This window comes from Macrobrachium rosenbergii, chromosome 5 (assembly GCF_040412425.1).
Source record: "Macrobrachium rosenbergii isolate ZJJX-2024 chromosome 5, ASM4041242v1, whole genome shotgun sequence".
NCBI lineage: Eukaryota > Metazoa > Arthropoda > Malacostraca > Decapoda > Palaemonidae > Macrobrachium > Macrobrachium rosenbergii.
The window spans coordinates 48,948,994-48,976,660 of NC_089745.1; the positions used below are offsets into that span (position 1 = coordinate 48,948,994).

The window sequence follows — 27,667 nt, forward strand, 5'->3', positions numbered from 1 at the left end:
GAAAGAAAGTGGTTGATTCGTAAAGGAATTCAGAAGTAATTGTAACGGATGATGGTAGGGTGAGGAAGAAGGTGCATCACAGAATGAATAAAAGTGAGGACGGCAGTAAGAAAAAACTCTTCGTGTGCTATGGAAGAGAAGTGTAAGGGAAGTGTAATAAATGTCCTTTGTGGAACTGAAATATGGAGTAAGAAAGGTTGATGTGGTAAGGAATGTTAAGATATAACCAGATGGGTTAGGAATTTTAACAAAGGCTAAAATATGGGTAAAATTTTTGCAGGGTCATGCGAAAAGAACAGAGGACAATCATTCTTGGATGGATGGAGTATTCCAAAGTTTTGAGAGGACAGAGAATAGGGAGACAGAGAAAGTGCTGACTATGTGATATGTAAGAAGAATTGGAACGGGAGTATCTTAATTAGGAAACAGGAATAAGTAACGTAAGAGTGGCAAAATATGTGCAGTAGGACTTGAGCCCACTCAGTAGATATACGAAGATTCGGACTAAAAGGTTGCTCCTTGATTTGATAAGTGAAAAAAAATTATAAAAAAAAAGAAATGTCTTGCTTTATGGTTATTTGTGTAATGTTAGAAGTTTCATATCCAGCTCATTGCAAGGTCGTAGATAAAAAAAATATATATATATCCTTTATATCACTCGTATTAGGCTTCAATAAGACAGGATGGTTTAGATTCCAGATTCATTAATTTACCAAGTACAAGCTTTCGAAGACATACATTCTTTCGGTACCTGAAGAAGAAGACTGCCTGCCTTCGGAAGCTTGTAATTAATAAATTAAAGAATCTGGATTCGAAACTATCCCATCTTATTGAAGCCTAACACGTGTAATATGAATCTATACACAGCGAAGTTGTGTGGCTGTTTTGTGATATCCCTCATGTTTTCAGCTGTAACTGTTATTTATCTTTATGTTTTCTGGGCTTGTTTCAACTTACATTTTTTTTTATTCTCTCTGCCATTTTCAGTGAGCGTGGCTCAGGGGCCATCTCTCCAACTGTTGCCTTCGAGCATTCTCAAAGCCCTGAACGATGACGTGTACGTGTCCTGTACGGCCAACGTCGACGACCCGGATCTGGTCACCGAGATGAAGTGGGTCGGGCCCAATGGACAGGCCATCCCCAACGACGACAACACGTAAGTTTCATCTCCCAGCATCCATCCGTCTCCCTCAGTGGATGCTGGTGTGAGTTTCCTTTCGTTTTTTTTTTTTTTTTTTTTTTTTTCCATCGTGTTGAGATGCGTCCGTCCGTCCGTCCGTGTGTGTGTTCCCATCTGTGTTTTAGATTGTTTCGATGATAGATTTGAGGTGATTTTTTTTTCCTAGGACAGGGTTTTTTATTTTTATTTTTGGAAGTTCTTTCTTGTCATTTAGGAGAGACACTTGATTAAGCACTGTAACAATTACGCAAAGGTGTTGAATTCGCAAGATTGCCCGTTTAGTACATATATTATCCCTCTTAAATGTATTACACACAGAAGACCACATTAAGTCTTAGGGTTTGTCCAGAAGTTCGAACAGGAACCTTTTATTTTTTTAGTTTTAGATAGGGCTTTAAATCAGACAAATTTTATAAATTAAAATGAATGTATTTACTGAAAACGACCTTTAGAGTTATATTTATAAAAGAGACAAGGTACCTTAAGTTTAATATTTTCAGTTTAATTGAAGATTTTCCAAATATCATATAAATCAGGATGTTACTTCTATAGTTTTCAAAAATGTTTCGAAGTAGATTGCTGCGCTGTGGTTGAAAATACATTGTTTGAATGTTCTGCATCAGTAGTAAAGCGAAATTTAAATGCCAAGAGTTTTGTGCTTTTGAATTGCGATTTCGAGTTTGAAGCTGTCCATCGCTTTAGCTTGAAGTGCTATTGGCTTCTCATGTCTGAAAGTAAAAAGAAAGAATATACATGTTTTATATTCTTATGCTTAAAGCTTATTCTTTTTCCTAAGAATGTATATGACTCTAGGCCTTTTTATGCTTACACAAAAAGAATTGCTGTTTATATTATCCTTGATTGACGCAAGCATGCGTCATTAAGAGTTGAGACTTGGTTCTCGTTGTATATATTTAGTACATTGTAGGTGTTTGGTTTACTATTAATTATTCATGTATGTATTTATATTTGGTAGCAACGGTATTCACTTAAATGATGCCATGACATTATATATTGGCTAGGTTGAAATAGAAGGTAAAATCCCTTTCAAATTTTATCCTTTCACATCTGATTTTGTGTAAAGTGGATTTCTCTCTTGATGTCATTGGAAATTTTTATTATTCATTTATACCAAGGCCTACGAAGATTGACAACCTAGTGCCCTTATCTTTCTAAAAAAAAAAATAAATAAATAAAAATAAAGGCGGGAGCCCTAAACCATCTGCTTTAACCAGGAGCGAGAATGGAGACGGGCAAAGTGCTTTCTTAACCACGTACTATTTACGTTCGTGTACTTTTTTCAGCTGAGAAGCCACTGTCAAAAGCTCTTGTTCTAATTCTCGAAACTGTTTGTTGCCCTTGAATTGATGCTGCGGAACTCAACTTATGTCGGCCGATGAGTAAAGCTTCCGTCCTTTTTTCACAATTGATATTATTTCATGTAGTTAGGATGTTCCTTCTGGTATCTGTTGTCTTGTTTTACATTCCAATACCCATTTTTATAACTACATGGAAATGGTAATGAAAAGGTCAATGGGGTAAATATATGGTAATGAATATATGCGTATGTTTTTAGAATTAATGACTGGAACAAGGTTTTTATGGAAGTTACTTTTTCACCTAAGTATGGAAATTAATCGGAATTTTGAGATTAATGAAAGGATACTTTACGGGAGTGAGCGTTGTCCAGTAAACTGAGAATATTAGGATGCTTTGATTGCGGAAACTAACTGAAATCTATACAGAAATTATTCTAACTTGTTTTTGCAAATATATTTGTATATGACTGTGACAAAAAGTAGTTGACAAGAGTCCCTTAAGGGTTTTGAATTGATGTCATTTCCATGGTTACTAAATTGTAGGTTCTCGCCGATGAATTTGAACGATTGTCATGTTAATCACAAAGTGAAGAGTTTACTTTTAAATCTGTTTCACCTAGGCAGTGCTTAATTTCTTTTCTTATACTCGATGGCGCAAAGGTTGAATACATGCCACTTCTTAATCGATATATGTGACAGAATCGGGTTCAGAAAACTAATACAATGGATTTTCCTGCCCCAGTGCAGCTTTGAGGTTAGTCCTTAATGAAATGGATGGCACTCTTAGAATAATTTTATCACCAGTGGCCAAATTCCGGTAACCTCCTCAGTCAGTATGTGGATACTAAAGAGCATTCAGAAGTGTAATCAAGGTACGTATGTGGAAAATTCAGGAAAGCAGTCCTCAAAAACATCACGTTTTTCACCCGACACGACTTTCACTCACTCGCTGTTTCATGAAAATAATTGGTTGGGGATTCTCGTGTTTGTGGGAGGATTCGAACGACACGACTTTCACTCACTCGCTGTTTCATGAAAATAATTGGATGGGGTTTTTCGTGTTTGTGGGAGGATTCGAACGACACGACTTTCACTCGCTGTTTCATGAAAATAATTGGTTGGGGTTTTTCGTGTTTGTGGGAGGATTCGAACAACGCGACTTTCACTCACTCGCTGTTTCATGAAAATAATTGGTTGGGGGTTTTTCGTGTTTGTTGGAGGATTCGAACACCTTTGGTCGTCGCCCCGTAACTCGTTAGGATGATTTTCTGGTAAGTAAAGAAGAGTAAGAACTCTTCTATTCCTCCTCCTCATCCCCTCCCTTTCCTCCTCTTCTATTCCTCCTCCTCCTCCTTCTTCTTCTTCTTCTTCTTCTTCTTCTTCTTCTTCTTCTTCTTCTTCTTCTTCTTCTTGTGCCGACGAAAAGGGGAATTAACTTATCCCCAAAAAGGGTTTATATACGACCGGTGCCTCTGGTTTTTAGGGCTTGATAAATAGGAGCGTAACGAGAGAAGCAAGCCAACAGGGACGTGTTGAGAACAGGCTACCTGAGAAGGAGCCTCTTCACCTGCTCTCGGAGACGCGTTTCCTTCGCGGGAGACTTGGAATTGTAGGAGGATTAGAGCGATTGGGAGATTTATGGTGAATACAAGAGGATTAGATGGAAATTGGGCGTGCAGTGAATACAAGAGGATGCGGGTGAATTCAGGTTTGTGGTGAATCCTGGAACAGAGGATGAATTCGAGCTAATAATACTGGGCAGTAGAACTGCATCTCGTATTTATGGTGAACAGATGATGCGAGAATGAATTTGGTTTAGGAACGAGGGAGGCAAGAATGAATCGTGGTGTGTGATGTGTAGAGGAGAATGAGAGGAGTTGATGATGGTGATGAAAGCAGGAAGTCGAGAACGAATTCTGGTATATAGTGAGGATCGGGCGAGATTGGCAAATTCAGATTTCTTGTGAACTGAAGCCTATTAAATTGAGTATAGGTTTCCTATGAGCATAGCAGTATGAGAAGGACAGTGGACATTCGGAAATTTTGTATCCTCCTGTATTCTCTCTCTCTCTCTCTCTCTCTCTCTCTCTCTCTCTCTCTCTCTCTCTCTCTCTCTCTCTCTCTCTCTCTCTCATATATATATATATATATAATGTATGTATGTATGGATGTATGTAGTACAGTATGTATATATATTATATACGTATGTATGTATGTGCGTGTATACCTGCATCTATATTTTGAGTGCAGAATATTTTTTTGTGTGTTCCTTTAAAGTTCTGACTGAAGAGACAGTTCGATGTCACCACCTTTATGCATGGCATTACCGTGCGTGTGGGTGCATGTCAAGAACTCGCCGTTTTTCAGGAGGTCAAGGCTGCTCTTGTATTGACTGAGCTCCTCCTCCTCCTCCTCCTCCTCCTCCTCCTCCTCCTCCTCCTCCTCCTCCTCCTCCTCCTCCTCCTCCTCTCGGGGAATTCCTTAAGTAGGAAGAGGCCTCTTGAGGAGATTTTTCAACATCGGGTGCTTGTGGCTGCGTCGTCAGTGGAACGGATGGAAACGAAGGGGAAAAGGCTGGGTAGGGGAGAGAAATATGGGAAGAGTTTTGGTTGGGAGTTGCTGAGACGTTGAGTGTGGAAGGTCTTTAGGGACGAGAAGTTTTGGTAGTTGGTGTGAAGAGGTGAGGTGGAGATTCTTCGAGAGGTGAACGAGAGACTGGGATAACTGGTAAAAGTTAAGTACGCCTTAGTTTAACCAGACCACTGAGCTGATTAACAGCTCTCCTAGGGCTGGCCCGAAACATTAGACTTATTTTACTTGGCTAAGAACCAGTTTGTTACCTAGCAACTGGACCTACAGCCTAATTGTGGAATCCGAACCACATTATACCGAGAGATGAATTTCTATCACCAGAAATAAATTCCTCTAATTCTTCATTGGCTGGCGGGAGACTCGAACTCGGGCCTAGCAGAGTGCTAGCCGACAACTCTACCGACTCATCCAACGAGGAACTAGGTTTCGTTAAACGCGAGTTCCAGTATTGTTTTAATTCCTTTGATTCTGTTGCGTCATGTTTAACCGCTGTCTCGTTGGTGTTTCCTTTTACCATGATTTCCGCTCCTTTATCCATACATCGTTCCTTTTATATTAGGACTAAGCACTACAGCGTTCCTTTTATATTAGGACTAACCACTACAGCGTTCCTTTTATATTAGGACTAACCACTACAGCGTTCCTTTTATATTAGGACTAACCACTACAGCGTTCCTTTTATATTAGGACTAAGCACTACAGCGTTCCTTTTATATTAGGACTAAGCATTACAGCGTTCCTTTTATATTAGGACTAACCACTACAGCGTTCCTTTTATATTAGGACTAACCACTACAGCGTTCCTTTTATATTAGGACTAAGCACTACAGCGTTCCTTTTATATTAGGACTAACCACTACAGCGTTCCTTTTATATTAGGACTAACCACTACAGCGTTCCTTTTATATTAGGACTAACCACTACAGCGTTCCTTTTATATTAGGACTAAGCACTACAGCGTTCCTTTTATATTAGGACTAACCACTACAGCGTTCCTTTTACATTAGGACTAACCACTACAGCGTTCCTTTTATATTAGGACTAACCACTACAGCGTTCCTTTTATATTAGGACTAACCACATCTCATTTCTGTGAATTGGCGAAAATGAAAGTTCATGTCTTTCAGGAAATAATCAGATTATGTAGAAAATGACATAATATTGAAAAAATGGCGCATAAACTTTTCTGAAGTTATTTTCCTTCGTTTTATAAAGTAAGCAAACCTGGGATGTGATTGACGAATTTCTAGGTACATCATCCAAGTTCACTGGCTAGGATGAATAGGAAAGAAAAGAGTTTTGCTAACTGATGTTTGATATTGGTTCACTCTCAATGACGTTTCTTTTTCTTTGCAGATAAAAAAATACAATAACGTTTTATATAAATCATGATCATAATAATGTCGGGTATTTGGTGTGTAGAACAGGATGAATATCGGTTACCAGTATTACCAGATTTCTGTTTATATTATTTATTCAGTGTATTGGTTAAGATATACTGTGCTGTTGACGTTACATACACACACGATTCACACAAATTCACCAATAATGTCACTTCATAGTTACTGAAAGACTGTTTAGCTGATTTCTACTCATTCAGGGGTTACCGGAGAGGTAAACATATTTATACATAAAGGTATTTACTCGATAGCACTGGGTATAGTTTTATTCATCCCTTCGATATACTCAGAAGTACATTTATTTACTCATTTTTAATAAATAATTTTGATTTATATTATGTAGTAGTTATAACACAGATGGAAGTGCCAGTTTGCTTTAAAGTTCATTATTTTTTACCGATATTTTGAGTTTTTTTTTATAAAAGAAGATAGGTAAGGAAGTTTGACCTCAAGTTGTCCTGGTGTTAAGTTTTTGTTGGTTTTTGTCGTCCAAGACAATCTTTTTCGTGTGTGTGTATGGATATAACCCTGTATTTTGTGCAGAGCCAGATCATCCACTGTTTTCATTAATTTTTGTATTAGATTATCAGTTAAGATAAAATTTTATATGCATATATATATATATATATTTATGAGGTTGTTGTTCTGATGTATTTATATGTTCTTTTTTATTAAAGATTTATTCAAACACAGGCTTAAAACGCCCCAGTTGCTGACATATGTTTGGAAATTTATAGGTTCCTGTTTACACGTGAAAGTTTACGTGAAAGCTTACGTAAAAAAACATATTTAGAAGGTCCTGTTAGAGTTTCAAAACTTGGAAAGTGTTTTACTAATGGTGAGCTTGTGTTTATAATTATGAAGTATGTTGAAAGCAATAGCATATCGATTTGACCTGGTACTGATTTTGACCCCAGTCTTTGAATTCTGAAAATCAGTAATGGCAGAATTTTCATATCAAATTCTGGATCCATGGTCTTCAAACTGGAGCAGAAATTAAGACGACCTTTTAAAACAGGACAGTGCTTTCACTTGTAAACATGACCTAAATCTACACTGCTTCTTATAATCGTGTGACTTGACCTCTGCTTTCCCTGTTTTTTTTTTCTCTAATTTCCTTCGGCGTCAGGGCTGACAGGTAGGCTTGGGATATGTGCTACAACTGGAGGGGTTTCCTCTCCCATATAACATCCTCATTCTACAGAAAAAAAAGAATAAAACTGTATAATTTATGACCGTCCAGCTCCTCCTCAGCCTTGTGAGGTCTTACAAGGTAGTAGGTCAGTGCGCGTTTGCCCGTGCCTGCCAAGGCCTCTCACCTGTGGCCAGGAATTACCTCTGGAAGCTCACATTGTGGAAATCGTCCTCGAAAGCTTGCACTGAGTCTTTCTAGGGTTTCCAGAATGTCTGGCCTTCCACTGGTAATTCCCAAAATCTTTGCTTTAAAGTAACTGTTGAGAGGAAGGTGGACTGAGTGGATCATGGTGACACATCGTGAGTATGGTTCATTTTGAGGGTCGTTGTGCATCCGGTGGTGACCTTCCCGTGCTCAGCTTCCAGTTTTCTGCTGACGGTGCAGAGAAAATGGGAAATCTCGTCACTCTGGCGCATTGCTCGGTGTCCAGTTGCGAGTTTCTCATTTTCAAGTTAGTTGGCCTTTAGTGGAATGCATGAATAGTGAAAGGCAGGCATAGTTAATCCAGTTGCCCTTAGATTAGTCGCAGCAAGCCTCTTGGGGTCAGTTTCATTCTGGGAAGCAACCACAGGGCGAGATTCTGCTAAGCACTGTCTGGTAATATGTTATACCAAAGGATTTGATCGTGGGTCCACAATTTCTCTTGGTTATTGTTATTTGAATGCCCTCATACCAAACCTTGATAGATGACTCTTAATCCAGATAGTGTTTAGCAAAGACTGTGCATCCAACGTGATAACTGATGTATTGTTACGTAGCAGAATATAGCATAGAATAGTTTTTGTGTATGTCAGTAGACTCCAGCGACACATACGGGGCATGTCAAGCTGGGGTAAGATGCGGTGAGACGAAGTTCTACAAGAGAATGGAGTGTTATCGTATGCATATGAACACATTTTGTATCTTTTAATGTACTAATGTGATTGCTGCAATCTCAACTTTAGTGAGCATCACGGATTAGATGAGCATTGAATCAAATCTTGTAGCATGATCCGAGGTGACATTATATTAATTATATATTTAACCCTTTTTTTTATTTTGTCGGTAGCCAGGGAAGTATTCTTATTGACATTTCATGATTAATTTTGATGTTTACTCTTTTTATTTGTGTATGTTGTGCACTTGCAGACGACCTCATTTACATTTTCAGGCAGGAGATCGAGAACTGAATTGGGTATACATACCTACGGAGGCAGTTTATCCGATATTTCGTTTTTCTGCCAGAATATAATATATTCTCAATATTAGGCGTAAACTTTGATTTGACGATGTTTCAGAGATCCCCAAATCTGGCCAACTAACATTACTGAAGCTGTTCAGCAGAAAGGGAGTATAATGAAGTATTAGGAATATTTGAAAGCATCTTTTTTTTTTATCTCTCATTACCAATATGCAAAGCCACTCGATGTGTAAAGAGGGGCATAGCATGTCTCGGTAAGTCGCGCCTATAATAACACATTATATATATATATATATATATATATATATATATATATATATATATATATATATATATATATATATATATATATATATATATACATATATATATATATATATATATATATATATATATATATATATATATATATATATATATATATATATATATATATATATATGAAGATGCTTTTGTAACCACCTTACAGTAGCTCAGAATACTCACTCACAGAGACACCAGTCCATATCCTCCCTTAGAAGCTGGTACGAATTCAGAGAGAGGCAGGAGGAAGAGAAAGAGAAAAAGAGAGAGAAAGAGAGAGAGAGAGAGAGAGTGATTGCGAGAGGCAACCTTGCCAGTCGTAGAGAGACTTGGAATGCACATGTACCCTTCTAGCCGGACCTAACAGTTTCGTCATGATGTTATTTTTTGCCCATTTGATGTGCCGAATTGCATCATAGTGCATTCTCTTAACCATTGAGCATCCTGTAATGGCCCTGCAGCATTTTATTTAGTTGTATGATTAAAACTTTCCTCTTGTTACTTATTCATTTTATGATTTTGAATAGTTTTTTTTTTCTTCTGTAATGGGTAGTTTTAAATGACACGGCCGGGCTGTATTCCCCTTTCGCCATTGTCAGAATGATCAAGGGAGTCAGTGCAGCCCGGGCCTGGAACTATACACATACATGCACGTCTCATTTTTCCTCCGTATGGTACCGTATAGGAAGTATGTTGTGAAGGGTGTTCCTTTCAAGTAGAGAGAAGGTCTTGTTTGTCATGTTAATCACTACTGGCATGAGTTGTTAGTAAACATTCCTTAAAATGTTAACCACTAGCTTCCTCTTTGGGACCTGAGATGACTTTATTAGTATTTCTTTTAACCCTTGTTATTTTGTATGTAGGTTATTGTAATTATATGACTAAATATAATTGATTTTTTCTAAAATGGTGTTCAGGTACGTGGTTTCAAATAATTTCAGTGATGTACTCATCTTCTGAGACAGTTCGTTACAGAAATAGTAAATGTAGAATATGTATGTATTCTCAGTACCTACTGTATGTATTATACGGTAATTCATGTGATATACTTTTCTTAGCCATGGTCAATGTAACGTGTTGCATAAATAATCGCGTGAAAGTTTAAAGTATTCACGGAGCACTTTTAGTGATTGCTGAAAAGAAAAAGTAAAACTAAGTACAGCTGTAAGTAGCTTTTTTTTTTTTTACTCTAGGTACCAATAGAATAGGTAGACAGTACATTAGTGATCGATAGTATATAGAAGTTAAGAATTAGATGCTTATTATCTGAATTAATATCAAGTAAGTTGAAGGCTGTTGTGAAATTATACTTAAGTAGAATGTTTACTTCTTTTTAGATAGTATTAATTGTTCTGTTTTGGTATTAATTGTTCTGTTTTGCCAAAACTGTTTAAACTATAATAAATTGATACTATATTAAATTGAAAAACTATATTAAATTTAAAAGAATAATGCCAATAGAAAAAAATGGTACATTTAGGAAAACTTTTTCATGAAACTCGGTATGATACAAATTGTGATAGACTGGTTTGTTTGCGTATAAAAATCACTTGAGCCAACGATAAAATGCTCCTGACTACGAGTATTGACAATAAAAGAATTACCAATTTCTTTTGACATCATTTATGCTACTTTTACCTGAAAACAATTAAATTTGCTTTTATCAAAATGCAGTATCTTTGCCGCCTTTTTTTGTTCTGAGTATGTGAATTGTTAAGTTTGATTTTAGGTTATTCTGGTTCATATCAGAAAATTATACGTTATTGCAGATTCTGTTTTAAGCTACAAGGTTGTTTAGTGTTTGCTAATTCTTATTCGTTATTTAATTTTATTTATCTTCCTCTTTGTAAATGAATCATTGTTTTCATAATGGAGAGTTTTCATGCGGTTCCATTAGCTTTTGTATTGTGGGACATGTTTCTCAAAGCCTTTGGAGCTTAAAAGGTTGAATTTTTTTTCAGTCTTTTATGTATTTGCTACCTGCTTTTATTTATTCATTCATTAAAGCCTTAGGCTGTTTTAATATCGTGACTGGATATTGTTCATAGTACTACTTATAATGAAACGTAACATTATGAGACCACGGCTTAATTGTGGTGTATAACGTCATTTTCTTCATACTGTATTTTTTTCATGTCGCAAGACCATCGGTTGATATTTGCTGCAGGTGTTGCTAACAGATTTAAGTCAGTGTTATTAACTCATATAGCCGCCAGCAATACTATGAGCCACTCATATAATTTTTCGTTCACCTTCCCTGTTCGTACTAGAAGACCGACTGAGATCGCGTAGGAGACGTCATATTTTCTGATTCCCATGTGTCATCTTCCTCCTTATTCCTTGAATTTATTTCTCCCTCTCTCTTCCCATTACCCTCCCCCTCCCGAGGGTGTAGTTCTACCAACCACTTCTTTTCATTCTTGAAGCCGCTAAATCAATAAGTTATTGTTTGATCATGACGTTGGGTTCTGTCTTTCTGAGTTTTGTCTTGATACTCTTTCTAGAGGTAGCTCTAGGAGATGTGTATACAGTATATACATATATATATATGTGTGTGTGTGTGTGTGTATACACACACACACACACACGAATACACGTTGAAAAGAGAATATGGTTAGGAATAGGGTTACATTATATACAGTATATAATTATATATATATATATATATATATATATATATATATATATATATATATATATATATATATATATATATATATATACACACACACATACATACACATACATACATACACACACATACATACACATACATACACACTCACACAAACTTGGGAAAGAGTATAGTAAGGAGACGAGGCTGAAGATGTATCTCATCATCACCTTACGTCAACAAATATTAGAATAGACGTTAATTTTATATAAAATGTTCGTGTTCAGAATGTGTCAATAAATATGCAGTGGTCAAGACGTGACACAAATTTAACAGAGGTAAGTGAGCTTGATAAGAAGGAAGTGAAACGTAGGAATAGATTTCTAAGGAGCTTGCAGAATTCAAGGATGTGGTCACCATGTCATCTGAGGGACCTGGGTATAGTTTTATAGGTAGAAGGAATAAAGTGGGTATTAGAATAGAAGGTGCAAATGCAGAAATGTTTTCTGGGGAATATATGTTCTTTATGTATTTAGCCAGTAGTTTGAAAAGTTGTGGCCCAGAGAATGGCAGGTAGGTAGATTTGATTGGTACTGACGTGGAAGAGATTGATGCAAACTTGAGAATGTTTGTGGAAGTGACTTTAGGATGCGGAGGGCAGTTAAGAGGTTGAGGAAATGAAGGACAACAGTAGTTAATGTAATTAGGAGCGAGAATGGTGGCACAATTGAGAGCTGGCCAATGTGTAAGGTGTGTCCAGAAGATAGAACTGGAAAAATTTTTAATTAGGTTACTGTGTGAATCACAAAGACATAACACTGTTCGGTATATATGGGTAGCTATATGGTAAGGTTTTAAGTAAGGCATTTAACGTAGTGATTGAAAAGGAAAAGCACTGTGGTTGTAGGCAGAGAATAGAGGGCTGGCTCAAGGGCTTGCTAAAATAGATGTGTGAAAAGTTGAGAGCAAAATGGAATGGCTATATCCTACATAGACTTAGAAAATTCTTATGGTAGGATTCATAGGAATCTGTGTGCAGAGTATTGAGGATGTATAATGTAAAAAATAATAGTTTAGTTGATGAGTGAGTAGCTTTTTATATATAAAAGTGTACTGTAATGTCTTCATGGAAGTTAGATTTTTTATGGGTGGAATTTGGAAGACTGGAGTTTTTCGGTGTTCACGCTTATGTAATTTGAAAACGGTCAATAAATGGGGCAAATAAAGTTTGCTGAGATAATAAGAGTGATACAGAATAAAAACTGTAAAGACTGGTAAAAAGAATTTGAAACTGTTTGTGTGGAGAAAATTGAAAGTAAGGATAAAGTAATGTCATGAAATAAATAACAAACCAGAAAATCGAGAAGGGAATGTTAGTATGGATGATGGAGGATTAGATGCAGTAGATTTTTTGCAAATTTTTGAGGATAAATGTAATAGATGATCGTTGGATAAGAATTGTGAATATATAGTGTGAATGAAGGAAAAGGTGGCAGATACTGAGATGCTCTGTGCATGTATTATATGTGAAATAAGTAGAGGGCAAAATATGAAGATGTTAGCAGTAAAGTTAAATGGTTAGGGTTGGTGAAAGTTTTACTGATTCCACAGGAATCTTATCCCTGACTTAATAGTTAAGAAGGAATATGACGATATGTTTTCTCTTTACTCTCTGAGTTATTATACACACAAACACACACACACACACACACACACACACACACATATATATATATATATATATATATATATATATATATATATATATATATATATATATATATATATATATATATATATGTGTGTGTGTGTGTGTGTGTGTGTGTGTGTGTGTGTGTGTGTGTGTGTATAAAATACATATAAATGACTGTGAAATATGTTCTGTTAAAACAGAATTCCATCTAATAAAAGGAGCCCATAAACATGCCAAAAGGTAGAAAGTTGATTCTATATCTTTCGGAAACAAGTGTCTCCCTCAACAGGCAGGCAATGAAACCTGCCTGTTGAAGGAGACAGTTTCTCCGAAATATATGGCATCACCTTTCTACCTTTTGGCATTTGTGTGTGTGTGACGTGTTTGTTTAGGCAATTTTTCCGAAATCGTTTGAAGGCAGCTTGTTGAGCTAGACACAGATTTTAGTTATACATACATACATACTGTACATACATATATATATATGTGTGTGTGTGTGTGGGTATATGTATGTATGTATGTATATGTGTATGTATATCATTTCCTGGCCTTCCTGTTTAGGCTAGGCGAGTAGAAAACGATGAAGCCCTTCTTGATAAAGGTACAGAAACTCGATCCTCCTGGTTGCCTCCTCTGACTCGGTGATAAAAGGTCCTATTGTTGTCTTATCCACTTACTTATTGACTTTGCATAAAGGAGGGCACATGTAACTTCCTCCCTCCCCTGAATATTCTATTAGCCTTTCTGTTTTAAGGATTTTATTGCTTCCGCAGATGTTGATAAAATGGATTTTGTGTTATCGTTACTACTGTGTTTCGGTAGTGTGTCAGTTTGGTTTTCTTGGCAATAGTGCAATGAACAAAACGTATACTTGCTCTGAAACAGCCATAATTGCACCAACGAGGAATACAAACAACTTAATGTGCTGCTGCTTCTTCAGTTCTGTGGTGTCGTAGCCATTACTGTTGTAAAGATTTTTTGTTACTCTAAATTTTTCGTTGTTCAAAGCATTGTGTCGTTTTCCCTGAAGACTTTTCATGCACTCAATAGACAAAATATTCCTGAACCAGAAATTTGCTAGAATTTTCGTAAATACATATATCCATAAGGCCTTTGAGAAGTAAATGAGTCCATCATGTCCTTTGGCTATGTGGACTGTCTTTCAGTGATTTTCAAAATCATTTTCAGTAATGGAAAAAGCTTTAATATATGTACTTTAAAAAAAAAAAAACCATTAGCATTCTTGGTATTGGGTAAGTCAGATTCCTTTCATGTATAAAGTTTTTGATATTTACAAGGCTCAAAATTTCCTCTCAGTTTAAAAGGAGGTCCCTTGTCGATGTACTTGCAGTCTGTGGAAGAGTTGTCACCCATAACTCCTAGTGATTGAAATCTATTTTTGAAAGCTTGGTAGCAGTAGAGTAATGGGGTCCCTTTACACAAAAACTATTTATTATTTGTTTTTGTGTGGCAACTGTAGTTCCACAAGTAGCGTTTTGATACTCTAATTTTTTCATATATCATTTCAACACTCACTATATGTGCTATAGTATTAAGAAAGTGTATTTGTCAGAACCTTGGAAAGAAGTGGTAGTAACAGCTAGATTTCAATTCCAAACTGACCCAGAGCAACAACATTAGTAAGTTGAACCGACAGAGAAAGGTCAGTCTAAACAAAAAGTACATTTGACAAAGGGCACGAATTTGACTGAAGTACATGACAGACTAATGAAAAATTTATCAAAGGCTCATGGACAAAAAAAGCTGTAGTACTATGCAAGATACTAATGCCAGAGACGTCATCTCTTCATTTGGGGAGAGGGTAGCAGAGATAGTTCAGAAAGGAAAGAGAACTGAAGATAAGAAAACCTAGGCAGGTTCGCCTGTCAGAGAAGCTACCCGCCCCCTGATGAAATCTCTGCTGGGTGCCTGACAGTAACTTACAATAAAGTAACATTGCCCAGCCATTTTGAAAGGGCGTGGTACTGGTGCTGAAACACTGTCCATATTTGGGGAACATTGGCCACTTGGTTGCCATCTGCCATTTCACAGACGAATGTGCTTGTTGTAGTGGACGTGTAATTTCTCTACTGGTACCTGCAGCGGGATTCATTTTGAGAAGCCTCTCTTCCTTCGAACTGCGGGGAAGAAAAGCGGATTAAAAGTGGACATTGACTGTTCTTTGCATCCAACACTATTATCTCCCTATGATTTTGAGCTATAATCTAGATTTCACTTCCAGCTCCTGATGAAAGAGATCAGTGTTATTCTCTTTCCCCAAGATTCTAGTTGCTGGAGAACAATTTTCTTCATGCCAAATGCAGGTTTCTGTAAATTAGTATTGTAAGTAGTTTCCCATGACATTGAAAAATGGAGATTTGTGTTACTTCCTCCTTCCAGCCACAGAATCTTTATATTTCTTTCCAGTAGGATTTTATTTAAAAAAGGATCTCTCTCTCTCTCTCTCTCTCTCTCTCTCTCTCTCTCTCTCTCTCTCTCTCTCTCTCTCTCTCTCTCTCTCCTATATGATAGCAGGGATGCCTCCGGTGATTTCAGTGACCCAATGTACCTCGTAATTCTAAATTGGTCTGGTACTTTTTATCCAGTTCCAGAGACCAGTCAGCATGGCTTCCAATAAGTATTACAAACAAGAGCTTTTGGAGACAAAAAAAAAAAAGACATTTATGAGGCCCTCTTTTAGTTTAATTTTCAAGAAAGTAGAGACAAGGTTTATTTTGCACTATGCAGCTAGAAAATAGATAAACAATCAGAATAAACCAAAATCGTAACCTCTTTGTCGGAGGTAACATAACATTTGAATTCACTGCAGGGAAGTCTGCAACTGTCATTCCCATCCCTGGAGTTGGGGAATCATTGAACAGATCTCTTCCTCCATAAGTCTCTTAAAACTGGAAATTTTCTTTATTCTGTAATAGGGTTTTACTTTTCTTGATAACACATTCATGGTCTTTTGACTATGTATTTTTGAAATTATTAACCGATTATTATTTATATCCCAGAGAGGGCCACTCGGACAATATTTCACTTGACGAGGTTCTACCATACAACTAGATAATTATGAATATCAACCCTTTGCATGCAAACTATTTGCATGAATGTTAGACAAGTGACTGCATCCAACTGCAATAGGGAGAAAATGGATACCATGTCTTAAAGTTGTAACTTGAAAATCTTACTTCTTAATCATAATATGTACTTATTAAATAGTACACTGAAATTTTCAGGCATAATTTGCAGGGTACTAGCTTAGTTGACCCGTTGTACAGTAATAGTCTATTCACTGCAGTTTAGCTTTGGTTTTAGTGAGAATTTTATTATGCCCTTTGTTATCATCTTTGTAGGCTGATTGATTGATATATATATATATATATATATATATATATATATATATATATATATATATATATATATATATATATATATATATATATATATATATATATATATATATATATATATATATATATATATACATATACAGATAGTATCAAAGGTTGGTATTTTGATCTTTACACTGAGCATCTTGTTTCTTTTGGTTTGTGTCAGTAAAGAAGTTAATATAGCAGAGGTTAATTTGGTAAGGTTGTTTGTTAGATCATAGCATCTGAACCCTTTTAATACATTGGAAGCATGATAGTATTTGCAGATTTGAAAGTACACTGATAGAGAACAGAATAAACAGGAATGTAGTCCATTCTAAGGAATGTTTAGCATTTAGTTTGAAGAGACAACATGCATGGGCTATCTGGCTTTAGTCAGGAGAGCATCCATATGTGAAAGTGACCAAGAGTTTTTCTTTCAAAGACTTCGGGTATCATTTGAAGCCTCAGTGTCTGAAGACTGAAGGATGAACTGCATCTGATTTAATAAATTGAGAATGTATTCCGTAGAGCTTAGTTGAAAAGGAAACTCTTATAAAACTTTCACCTAAAATTTCAGGATCGAATGTTGGCCAGATTGTATATCAAAATGTCTTTTATGATGATAAAAGTGGCAGAGTAAGCTGCTGCTTTGGACAGCATTATACTGTACATGCATTGTGACTCATTGTATGCTGGTAATTAGCTCTGAGAATTCTCTGTGCAACTTAATTAGTATATGTATTCTTTGAGTAAATTTAAGCAGGAACTTCGCTATGTCTGCCAGTATGGTAGCCACTTCTTGTCTACCCACCATTGTAATATCCCTTTTTTCTCTACGAGTAAGCTTACTCTGCAGTTTCTTTAGTAAAATATGTCATTGGTTGTCTGTCATTAACATCCAGTAAATTGTATGATCTGTTACAGGTGACTGATAAATCACTTAAGTAGTATGTACGTTAATTCAGATATCAGGTTTTGTAGACAAAGGAAGATTTTTCCCACTGACATCTATTCAGTATTGTAGCTAAGGGCTTGTTCACTCACTGTGTGGAACATGTGCATTCCTCTTGTACAAAATTTTAGGCTTATTCTTTGATGTTGTGGTTATTTGATTCATTGATTCTATTACTGAAATAGGAATTTGTGGTGCAATGGAATTACATTCTGAATGTATTTTCCTTTGAAGTTGTGTCATGCCTGTAGACAAGGCTGTATTACAAGTACCCTTAATGCTGTTAAGCCTTGACAGTATTTAGTTTCAGAGCATCTGAATCATAGCCTTCCAAGAAGGCTGTTCCATAACTTTGTCATGTAAGGGATAAAAGATCTCTGCTACTGGGTACTGTGTCATCTTGGCACAACAAGAGTAAAGTTATTACTGTAAAGCTATGATCACTGTAAAGGGAAACATTCTGGCGCTTGGTTTTGGAGACAAATTTCATAATCAATCAATCAAATGTGATTCGTCCAGACTTTCCATAAATAAAGCTCATTCCACATTCTGTATTGCTGTAATGCAGTATTCTCCTAATTTGTAATCTCATGTTCAGTTGAACAAATTTTTCATCGTTCCTCATTCAGTAATGCATTAGATTATTAACTTGTGTAGGTTTCGTTTTGCCTGTCTGAATGGGACACCACTTACCACTCTGGTTAATTCATTAATGGAAGAATGGCCATAACTGGTATGTGATACTTTTGTATCTCCTTCAGTGTATTCCTAGTATCAGAAATAGTTTGGCAGATGGCAGTTTTATTCCCACCAGTGCGTAGTACAGGTCTTCAACCTGAAAATTTTATTTTTTTGATTGGTCACCTATCACAGATCATTATTATTTTGTTTTTTCCATTTTAAAAGATGCTGGGTTTATACCTTGAGTTACAAATTCCATAATCTGACAACATTCCATATGTAATAAGTAAAAAAAAAAAAAAAAACTTCAGCAGTAGGCTATGTTCCCTTTGGAGATCCTTCATTATTTTTCCTGTAATTTGTTTTACTTGATTTTGTAAAGTAGGGAGTTTGAATTAAGTACATTTGAGATGACAAAACCTTAGTTCAGATCTCAGATTTTTTCTGTTTAATTAAGCATTTGTTGGTAATGATTTTATATTTAATTTTTTTCTTTTTTCTGGTGTAGTGAAAGAATTCTCAGATAATACCTGTGCTCATGAGTGCATTTTGTTTTGAAGTAAGATTGTTGTTATATGAATCACTTCGTGATACACGTAATATGAAACTAGTCATACTTGTTGAATATTTTTATGGGAGTATTTATATAAAAGCATTTTTTGCCTGATTGAAATATATATTATGAATATTATTCATGATTCAGGAAAATGAAATTTAGCTACCATCTTCATGTTCTGTCATCCTGACAAAGACAAAATCTTTTAGTTATAATAACATCAGTACTATGTGCAGGAAAAAGTCATGCATTTTCTTATACACATCCTTTTGCTTGTAAGTGGTATTTATCATTTTGTCAACTGTGCTGCTTTCTTATATTTCCCTTGTTCAGTTGTGGTGTTATGTTTTACAGTGTTTTAAATCACAAGCAACTTTGCTTTGGTATTCTAATTGGTTAATACTATTCATGTGCTTGAAGAGCTTTCATGTGTATTACAGTGTAATCACTGTGTTAGAGGCAGCATCATTTTTTTTGTAAAGGTTTGCATTAATTTATGTACTGTATTTAACAAAAAGGTTGAATTTGATCAGTTATAGCAGTGAGATATGTACCTTAATCTCTTGCTTTTTAAAGCTGTTATTAACATTATTGTATAAGCAGTACAGTTCAACTTTTCAGAGTGATTTTTGAAAAAATTCTGTTCAATGGCCACTCTACTCTTTCTCTTTTAGTTATTTAATTCAGATGACCCTTACTGTACTCATATTAACACTTTAACATGTAGGCAGCAGATAATCTAGGATTTTTCCTATTTTTTTTATATTGCATTGTCATTTGTTTTAATTGTGTTCTGTGCATTATCTTAGGATCATAACCATGGAAGGCATTGGAGGTCCTGGAAAACTGGATTTGATGATCAATAAACTGCAGGAGAAAGATACTGGTATCTACAATTGTACTGCCATTTATGCTGGCAACCAGAAGTTGAGTGCAGAACTAATGGTGGAAGCTTTTCGTAAGTGCTGTTTTTAACTTGCTTGCAAGAAATGTTCATGGTGATAATAAAACTAAATGCTTTTAATTTCTCAACAGAGGCTTTCAAGTAGTTTAGTGCTCATTTTAGATTCATTTTGCTAATGTGTAAGATAATAATTGTTTGCTATGTTTTCAAAGCTTAATTTGAATAATGCACTGTCCAGTCTGGCCTCTTCGTTATCGTTGTAACATAACAGTTTCTTATGTTGTGTTATTCATTATTCTCTCTGTTTTAGTGGACATTGATTTCGGTGACACACCAGTTCATCAGACGCCTTTTATTGGCACCGAAAGCAAAATTCGTTGCACTCCAGTAGCTAAACCAGCTCCAAGAGTTGATTGGCTAAAGGACAGCATTCCTCTAAGAAATGGTATGTAAAATGCATTTTGGTAATATTGCCGTCACATTATTTTGTGGATTTTCATTGGCATAAGGTCTATTTGTTTTGATTTTTTGGTAAAAGGAAGCAAAGTCATCATGATCTACATTACTGTAGTATGCAAAGGTAATTTCTTCAACAACTAGTGTCAAAGATATAAAAAGTTTGCAACATAATATTAATTATATTTTTCCTGTCCCAAGCATTCATTGTAGAAGCTCCTTTGAATGCTCTTGGTAATTTCCATGTAGTACATAGCTTTAGGTGCAATAGCTTGGATTTTACCATGCATATCCCTTTTATCCATCAAAGGACTGTTTTCAGTCATACAAATTCTGTTTGTCCCCATCTGACGTTGAATAGTACATTTTAGCCTCAGTCCCTCATCATAGACCCTCCCACAGACTCATGACTTTGTTCCAAGTGGAGTCTCCAGAAAATTGTAGTTTCCTCTCAATTTATACTGCTTTTAAAACAAAGTTTATTGGTTATTTTATGCCTTTCCCCTTCACTCCACTATATATACCATAGAATGGGCCCCATTTGACAAAGAACCGAAAGGCAAAACGGGAGTGGATGTATTGAGTATTACTCTTTTTTATGAGATTGGAACTTCTGTAATACTGTAGTGTTTTTTCTTGCATCTCATAAATATTTGATTTGAATTTCAGATACAGTGGTAAATTTGATAAGATACAGATTAAAAGGTTAAGAGTTTAGAATGTTATGTAGATTGAAATAAAATTCTGAATATAGTGGAATTCCATAAATAAATAGTAATACAGCCAAAATCAACATCCACACTTAGCTTCATTGATCCCAACACATACATCAAGTAGATCTTTGAGAGCTCTTTTTTTATGTAAAATTAATCACATTACTGTGCAGTACTTCTCAAAAGTTGGAAAACAAAAACTTGATTTTGCCCAAGACGTAAGATAAAATGGGCTTGCAAAAAAAAAAAAAAAATACAAACTATCAATCATAGTAAAAAAAACTCTGCCAAGATGTAAAAAACTTCTGTTTTCTTTAATTTTGTAGTTGCATTTTAGAAATAATTAGTTATTACAACTAGGAGCCAAGCCATAGTAAAAGACTTTAAAGTATTAGCGTTGGGTTATCATCAGAGGGGGACAGAAAAATTTCATAGCTGAAACAGACAGGAAAACTTCATAGCAAGAATGAAGTGAAATTAAATGACCCTAATGACAAAAATCAAAATAGAGTAATTATAACTGTGTTAATAGCCTTTGATAAGCATGACTCCTTTTGTATCATGTTTCTGGAAGATTGTGGCACATTAACTCTTAATGGCACATTAACTCTTACTTTCAGTGTCCCACGTATTCCACATTCCTTTCTAATCTTGTTGCTGAAATGACTCCACTCATACACAGTTCTTTCCTGGTATTACTCTGTACTGTGCCTTGTGACAATCTTTCCTGCCATAGATCACACCTTTGGTATTTTGTAAAAACTTTTGAGAATTCTAACAAGGAATTGTTTATTTTTCTATGTACTGGTTCTGGAAAGTCATATGCCTTTTATCGATCCTTCATTATTTTTTCCTTTTTACATCTTGTCTTATTAGATATTCTGTGGTTCCCAGTACTTGTATCCCATGCAGACTGATTTTAAAAATACCAGAATTTAACAGCTAAGGGTATCAGTTAGTATAAATTTCAGGCAACAATATACAGTTTCTAGTTATAATCAATTTTACAAGTGATGGTATTGAATGTCAGTCTAAACTACACGTAATTACTTCCCCCTTAGAGCTAGATTATGTTTATGGACCATCTATACTCATATTTTATTAATGTATTCAGTATTTTTAAGACAACTGGTTACTGAATATTTGTACTTACTTTACAGATGACAACCACATAATTCAGCAAGATGGTGTACTAATTAAAAAGGTTACGGAAGCTGATGAGGGTATTTATAGATGCCGAGCCCGTGTACCTGAAATTGGGTCTATTGATTACAGAGACATTCAGGTTGAAGTATATGTACCTCCTCAAATTAACATTGCCCCTGAAAATGTAACTGGGGTAGAGAAAGAAACTGTAACATTCAAGTGTGGTGCTAATGGTAAACCTCTACCAGTTTACTCATGGGTCAACAAAGATAATGAGCCTCTAGAAGACCGAGAAGGTTATTTTGTTGATCCTGAGAAAGGAGTTCTAACCATCATGGAACTGAAACCTGAACTTGGAGGAACATACAGGTGTACCGCAAAAAATCCAGCTGGTGAGGACACTGCCAAGGCTAATCTGCTGGTTCTTACTAAACCAAAGGTGGAAACATTCCTTAATATCACCCAAGCTGTAGACCTTAATGCAGAAATGAGATGTGTTGCCACTGGCAGTCCACTTCCCAAGATTGTATTTAAGAAGGAAAGCAATGATGATTCATTCCAAGATGGCATTAATGTTGATGACAGAATAGAAGTTGAACAAGCTGAAGATGAGGAGGGACGAAGAGTGGGCATGTAAGTAATGTTATGTGAAATCTTTCATTTCTCTGGCTTTATGTGAGTGACTGAGTAACTATGTTTTAGAACTAGCACTCACCTTAAAGTTTATTTTCAGTCACAAAATTGAATAGAAGTCTGACAATTTTTTACTAATTGTCTTATGCAGCAGTCAAAAATTATGTCAGAATGTGGCATTTTTATTTATCATTTTTCAAAATTGCTAGCTCATTCTAGAGTGCCAATATTGTAACTTCCAAATTTTGAAGACTTTCCTGTAAAACAAAGAGGGAAAAAAAGATATTTGATACTGAAATGCTTACATTTTGTTGTTGAAAGGTATTGTTAGTAGGTGACCTCATGTAATGAGTCATACCTTTTAATTATAAAAAAAAAAGTGGAAGCGTTTTATAGATGTGTTACTAGACCTATCTTATATAGCTGATTAATTTTTTCCAATTTGTTGGATTAATTGTTTTTTCTCTTTTAGCTTGAAGATCAGAGGTGTTCATCGCAGTGATGATGGTTTATATACCTGCACAGCTAATTCAGAAGGAGGGGTTACTCAGGTTTGGGGACACATTACAGTGGAATTCCCTCCTACTTTTGAAGAGGAAGTGAAGACTGAAGAGTGGACTTGGGAACAAGCACCAGTCAACCTCACTTGTCTTGCAACTGCTATTCCAAATGCAACAAGTAAGAAAAAATATTTCCTGTGTCATTTACGTATTCCCTGTTTTTTCTTATCCCATACTTACATGTATTTCCTAGTAATGTATTATTTTATAAAATAACACTTAATTTCCACAGAAACTTCCTGTTTACACAGGTTTATAACACAATTATCTAAGAGTTGTGATAATCGTCATCATCACTTACTTGAAGACAGATATGCCTGTACTGGGTTTTGCTCTTCTTTTGTCATTTATTGTTCTTTTGACATTGTTTTATAGCTTGTCAGATTCATAAGTGAACTCATATAGCTTGTCAGATTCTTAAGTGAACTCACATGAATAGCTTTTGCACCCCTCTCTTCCTTGCAGTCTAGTTACCTGTATTTCCATAGGTAACATTTATATTTTTTATAAAACCTAAGATACTTCCTGATATGGTATATTAAGTCATTGACCAGTTAAAATGGTTTTTTAAAGAACTATGTTAAATGTAGCCCAAGTGAAAAAATCAAATAATATTAGCTAAAGGTACTTCTCTGAGCTATGGTAGTACAGTGCAGTACAGGTATATCCTTGATATGCAGCAGATGTCATCTTTGAGTTTCGTTACTTCCCTTCAACTAAACAGTACTTATGTTTCACTAATAAGGAAATATAACTGACTTCAGTACTATGTGTTTCATTAATAAGGAAAAGTAACTGACTTTAGTACTGTATGTACTTCACTAATAAGGAGGTATAACTGACTGTAGTATGTGTTTCATTAATAGGGAAGTATAACTGACTTTATGTTTGTATAATCCTGTATTGTTATTTGATGATGATCCAGTCCTAGAAATAAGATGCTTTTTTGATCCAGTAATAGGAATAAGTCATTTTTAACTCAGTTTGTGATGTAACTAATGGTTTACATGGTGACTTTTTCAGTTCAGTGGTATTTCCGCAATGAAGAGATAAGTGCTCTTGATGAGAACCTGAAGATTTTGAGTTACGGTCCTCTTGGAGTTCTTAATATCAATCCTAGCCAAAGTTACTATGGGACATACACCTGTGAAGCAACAAATAAACTTGGAAGGGCTGAACATAACTTGGAACTTAAAGAAGCACACGTTCCAGGACCTGTTTCAGGAGCCGAGGTAATATCATGTCATTTATACCATAACTTTTCTTAGGAAAAAACCTCAGGTTGGCTAGAAGAAAAATTGCGGGAATGATTACTCTTTGTCACAACAGTAATAATTCTCTCTCTCATTTCATTTTATTAGATAAACTCAGATTACTCAACAAACAAATTGGGGTAATGTTATGATTACTTTTTCTTATAAAAGAAATTCTCTCTCTCTCTCTCTCTCTCTCTCTCTCTCTCTCTCTCTCTCTCTCTCTCTCTCTCTCTCTCTCTCTCTCTCTCTCTCTCTCTTTTCCCTCAGTGCACCTCATGTGGTGCTATGTAGGCATTACTTAAGGTTCTTTGCAGCGTCCCTTCGGCCCCTAGCTGCAACTGCTTACATTCCATTTACTGTACCTCTATTCATATTCTCTTTTCCATCTTACTGTCTAACCTCTCCTAACAAATATTTTCTAGTGCAACTGCAAGGATTTCTTCCTGTTACACCTTTCAAACCTTTTATTGTCAATTTCCATTTCAGCGCTGAATGGCCTTAGTTCCCCCAGTGCTTGGCATGTGTGCCTAAAATCTGTAAATCAATCAGTCAATCACTTTTGGTGATGTTAACAGTAACATGTACCCAAAGTTACCAACCATTTTTTTTTCTTTAGGTTTTGAAAAAGTCTGCAACTACAATCACATGGAACATCCTTGATCCAGCGAGTAATGGTGGCTTACCAATTCAGAGCTACATTGTTGAGTACTGGCTCCGTAACAGTGGAATTGAAACTGCAAAAACAAAAATCTGGACGAAAGGCAAGTTTAGTGTCATCTTTTGTAAAACTACCATAACTAAAGTAGTATTGTTCATAGGTCACATAAGTGCCATAATTAAATATCTTGTTTACTCTAGACCAAGTATCAAGAAGAGCAGAGGGCATATCAGTCAAGCATCATGGGCTGTATTATTTTATTGATTTACTCTCAGAACTTAGTACATTATAGTAGAGGAGAATCTGCCTTGGTTATATATATTATATTATAAATAACTAAGAGTTTATGGCTGAAGGCCAAGATTTTGCAAGTTCACTATAGTGCGTTGCATTTTTTGATTGATAAAAAACATTTCAAATTTTGTTGGGTAATGAATTGCTTGTGGGGTAGCTTAGTTATATGTAACTTATCAGTTTGCTGTTGAAATAACCTTACAAATTAAATCATTCGAAATTGTTAACAAGGAAAAGAATATAAAATTATTTGTCTCTCGTTTGGGTCTTTTTTTTTTTTTTTTTTTTTTTTTTTTTTTTTTTTTTTTTTTTTTTTTTGTGAAATTTCGTACAGACATACAATAAACCCCCTGGGATTTGCGTTTTCACAATTCGTGGACTCTGCGATTCGCAGGATTTTCTGTGGAACATATATACATATTATTTGCGGAAAATTTGCCTGTTCGTGGAATTTTTCATAGAGAAATATTCACAAATTACTGTATTTTCATATCATTTTCATGACTAAATGCACTTTTTGTAATAAAACTATTAAAATTTCCAGGTATAAGCATTTTTAGAAGGCTTTTTGGTGTTTTGAACTTGAAATAGGCAGTTATAAGCATTTTTAGAGGGGGTTTTAAGTATTCGCAGATTTGTGCTATTCGTGGGTGGTAGTGGTATGCATCCCCCACGAATCCGGGGGTGTTTACTGTATCACCTATTTTCTAGAAGTGGCTGGTTCATAATCTCTTAAAATGTTGGTAAAATTAGAAGAACTCACTTGAAATTCCTGCTGTAGATACATAGGTGTATACAGTGTACCCCCTGTATTCGCGTTCTCACGATTCGCGGGCTCACCGATTCACAGATTTCTCTGTGGAACATACATACATTATTCACAGAAAATTCACCTATTCACGGTATTTTTCACTGAGAAATATTCACTAATTATTGTATTTTCATATTTTCATGACTAAATGCACTTTTTTGATAAAACTATTAAAAAACTCTGGTATAAGCATTTAAGAAATTTTTTTTGTGTTTGAACTATCAAAATAGGCAGTTCTAAGTGTTTTTAGAGGGGTGTTAAGTATTCAAGGGTTTTAGCTATTTGGCGGGGGGGGCGGGTTACACATAGCCCGTGAATATGGGGAGGTTTACTGTAATTAGCATTCCCAAGGCATAGCGTAGAGATTTGCAAATACTCTAGAGCTCTACATAGAACTATACAGCAACAGTGAAAGGAAATTACTTATTTGGTACCTATGCATACGTATAGAGTAACGTAACTCATGTTATGCTTTTCAGTAAACAAGAAGTGGAAAGGATTATTTGTCATCCTAATTGTATGTGTGTCACATGTAATTACTCATTGTTACATTGGTAGCCATCCTGTCCTCAAAAGACTTACCACCATCATGTTCTTGCTGAGCGTCATATGTACATTTTGTTACTTCTTGTTAAACTCTATCCTGGATTACCCTTGAAAATACTCGTAGGTATTTGAAGTTAGCTGGTGCCCAATATTAACTGTATCCACCTCTTTGGGAAAGGGTGATGGAGACTTGTGACATCATCTTCCATATAGGTAGCAACCAGACTTAATTGAAATAAGTTTGTCATTTTGTCTACATGGAATTTTAAATATGTTTGTTCCTAAAATACTTTACAGACTTCTTCCTTGTCCAATTGATTGTTCCTGCATTTCTTCAGTTTATTAAGGCAGCAGTGGTACACAGAAATGATTGTAAATTTTATATTTTTTGCAGGTTCCACTTACACCCTTGAAAGCCTCCAACCTTTAGAAACTTACATTTTCCGTTTTGCTGCCAAGAACGAAGCTGGACGTGGTGAATGGAGTGGTGATAAGGTAACATACATTTATCCTTTTTTCTGCGTACTCAAAGTTAATACTGAAAATGTTAAGTATAATTTGGAAATGTAATATGTCTTGTTTTGTAATTCTGCTGAAGGATATTGACAGGAAACAAAGATAATACAGTAACAGTACATTTTG

General features: G+C 35.5%; 1 protein-coding gene across 16 annotated transcripts in view; it reads left to right on the plus strand.

Annotated features, from left to right (window-relative positions):
• The window catches only part of LOC136838764 (fasciclin-2-like), a 267,449-nt gene that overhangs the window by 214,107 nt on the left and 25,675 nt on the right, over nucleotides 1–27,667 (plus strand). For all 16 annotated transcript variants that reach the window (XM_067104248.1, XM_067104261.1, XM_067104257.1 and 13 more), the window contains 8 exons: nucleotides 988–1,156; nucleotides 19,858–20,006; nucleotides 20,263–20,397; nucleotides 22,282–22,900; nucleotides 23,373–23,578; nucleotides 24,484–24,692; nucleotides 25,333–25,477; nucleotides 27,420–27,520. In XM_067104248.1, the coding sequence (XP_066960349.1) occupies nucleotides 988–1,156; nucleotides 19,858–20,006; nucleotides 20,263–20,397; nucleotides 22,282–22,900; nucleotides 23,373–23,578; nucleotides 24,484–24,692; nucleotides 25,333–25,477; nucleotides 27,420–27,520 (1,733 nt within the window). The remainder of the gene's footprint in view (nucleotides 1–987; nucleotides 1,157–19,857; nucleotides 20,007–20,262; nucleotides 20,398–22,281; nucleotides 22,901–23,372; nucleotides 23,579–24,483; nucleotides 24,693–25,332; nucleotides 25,478–27,419; nucleotides 27,521–27,667) is intronic.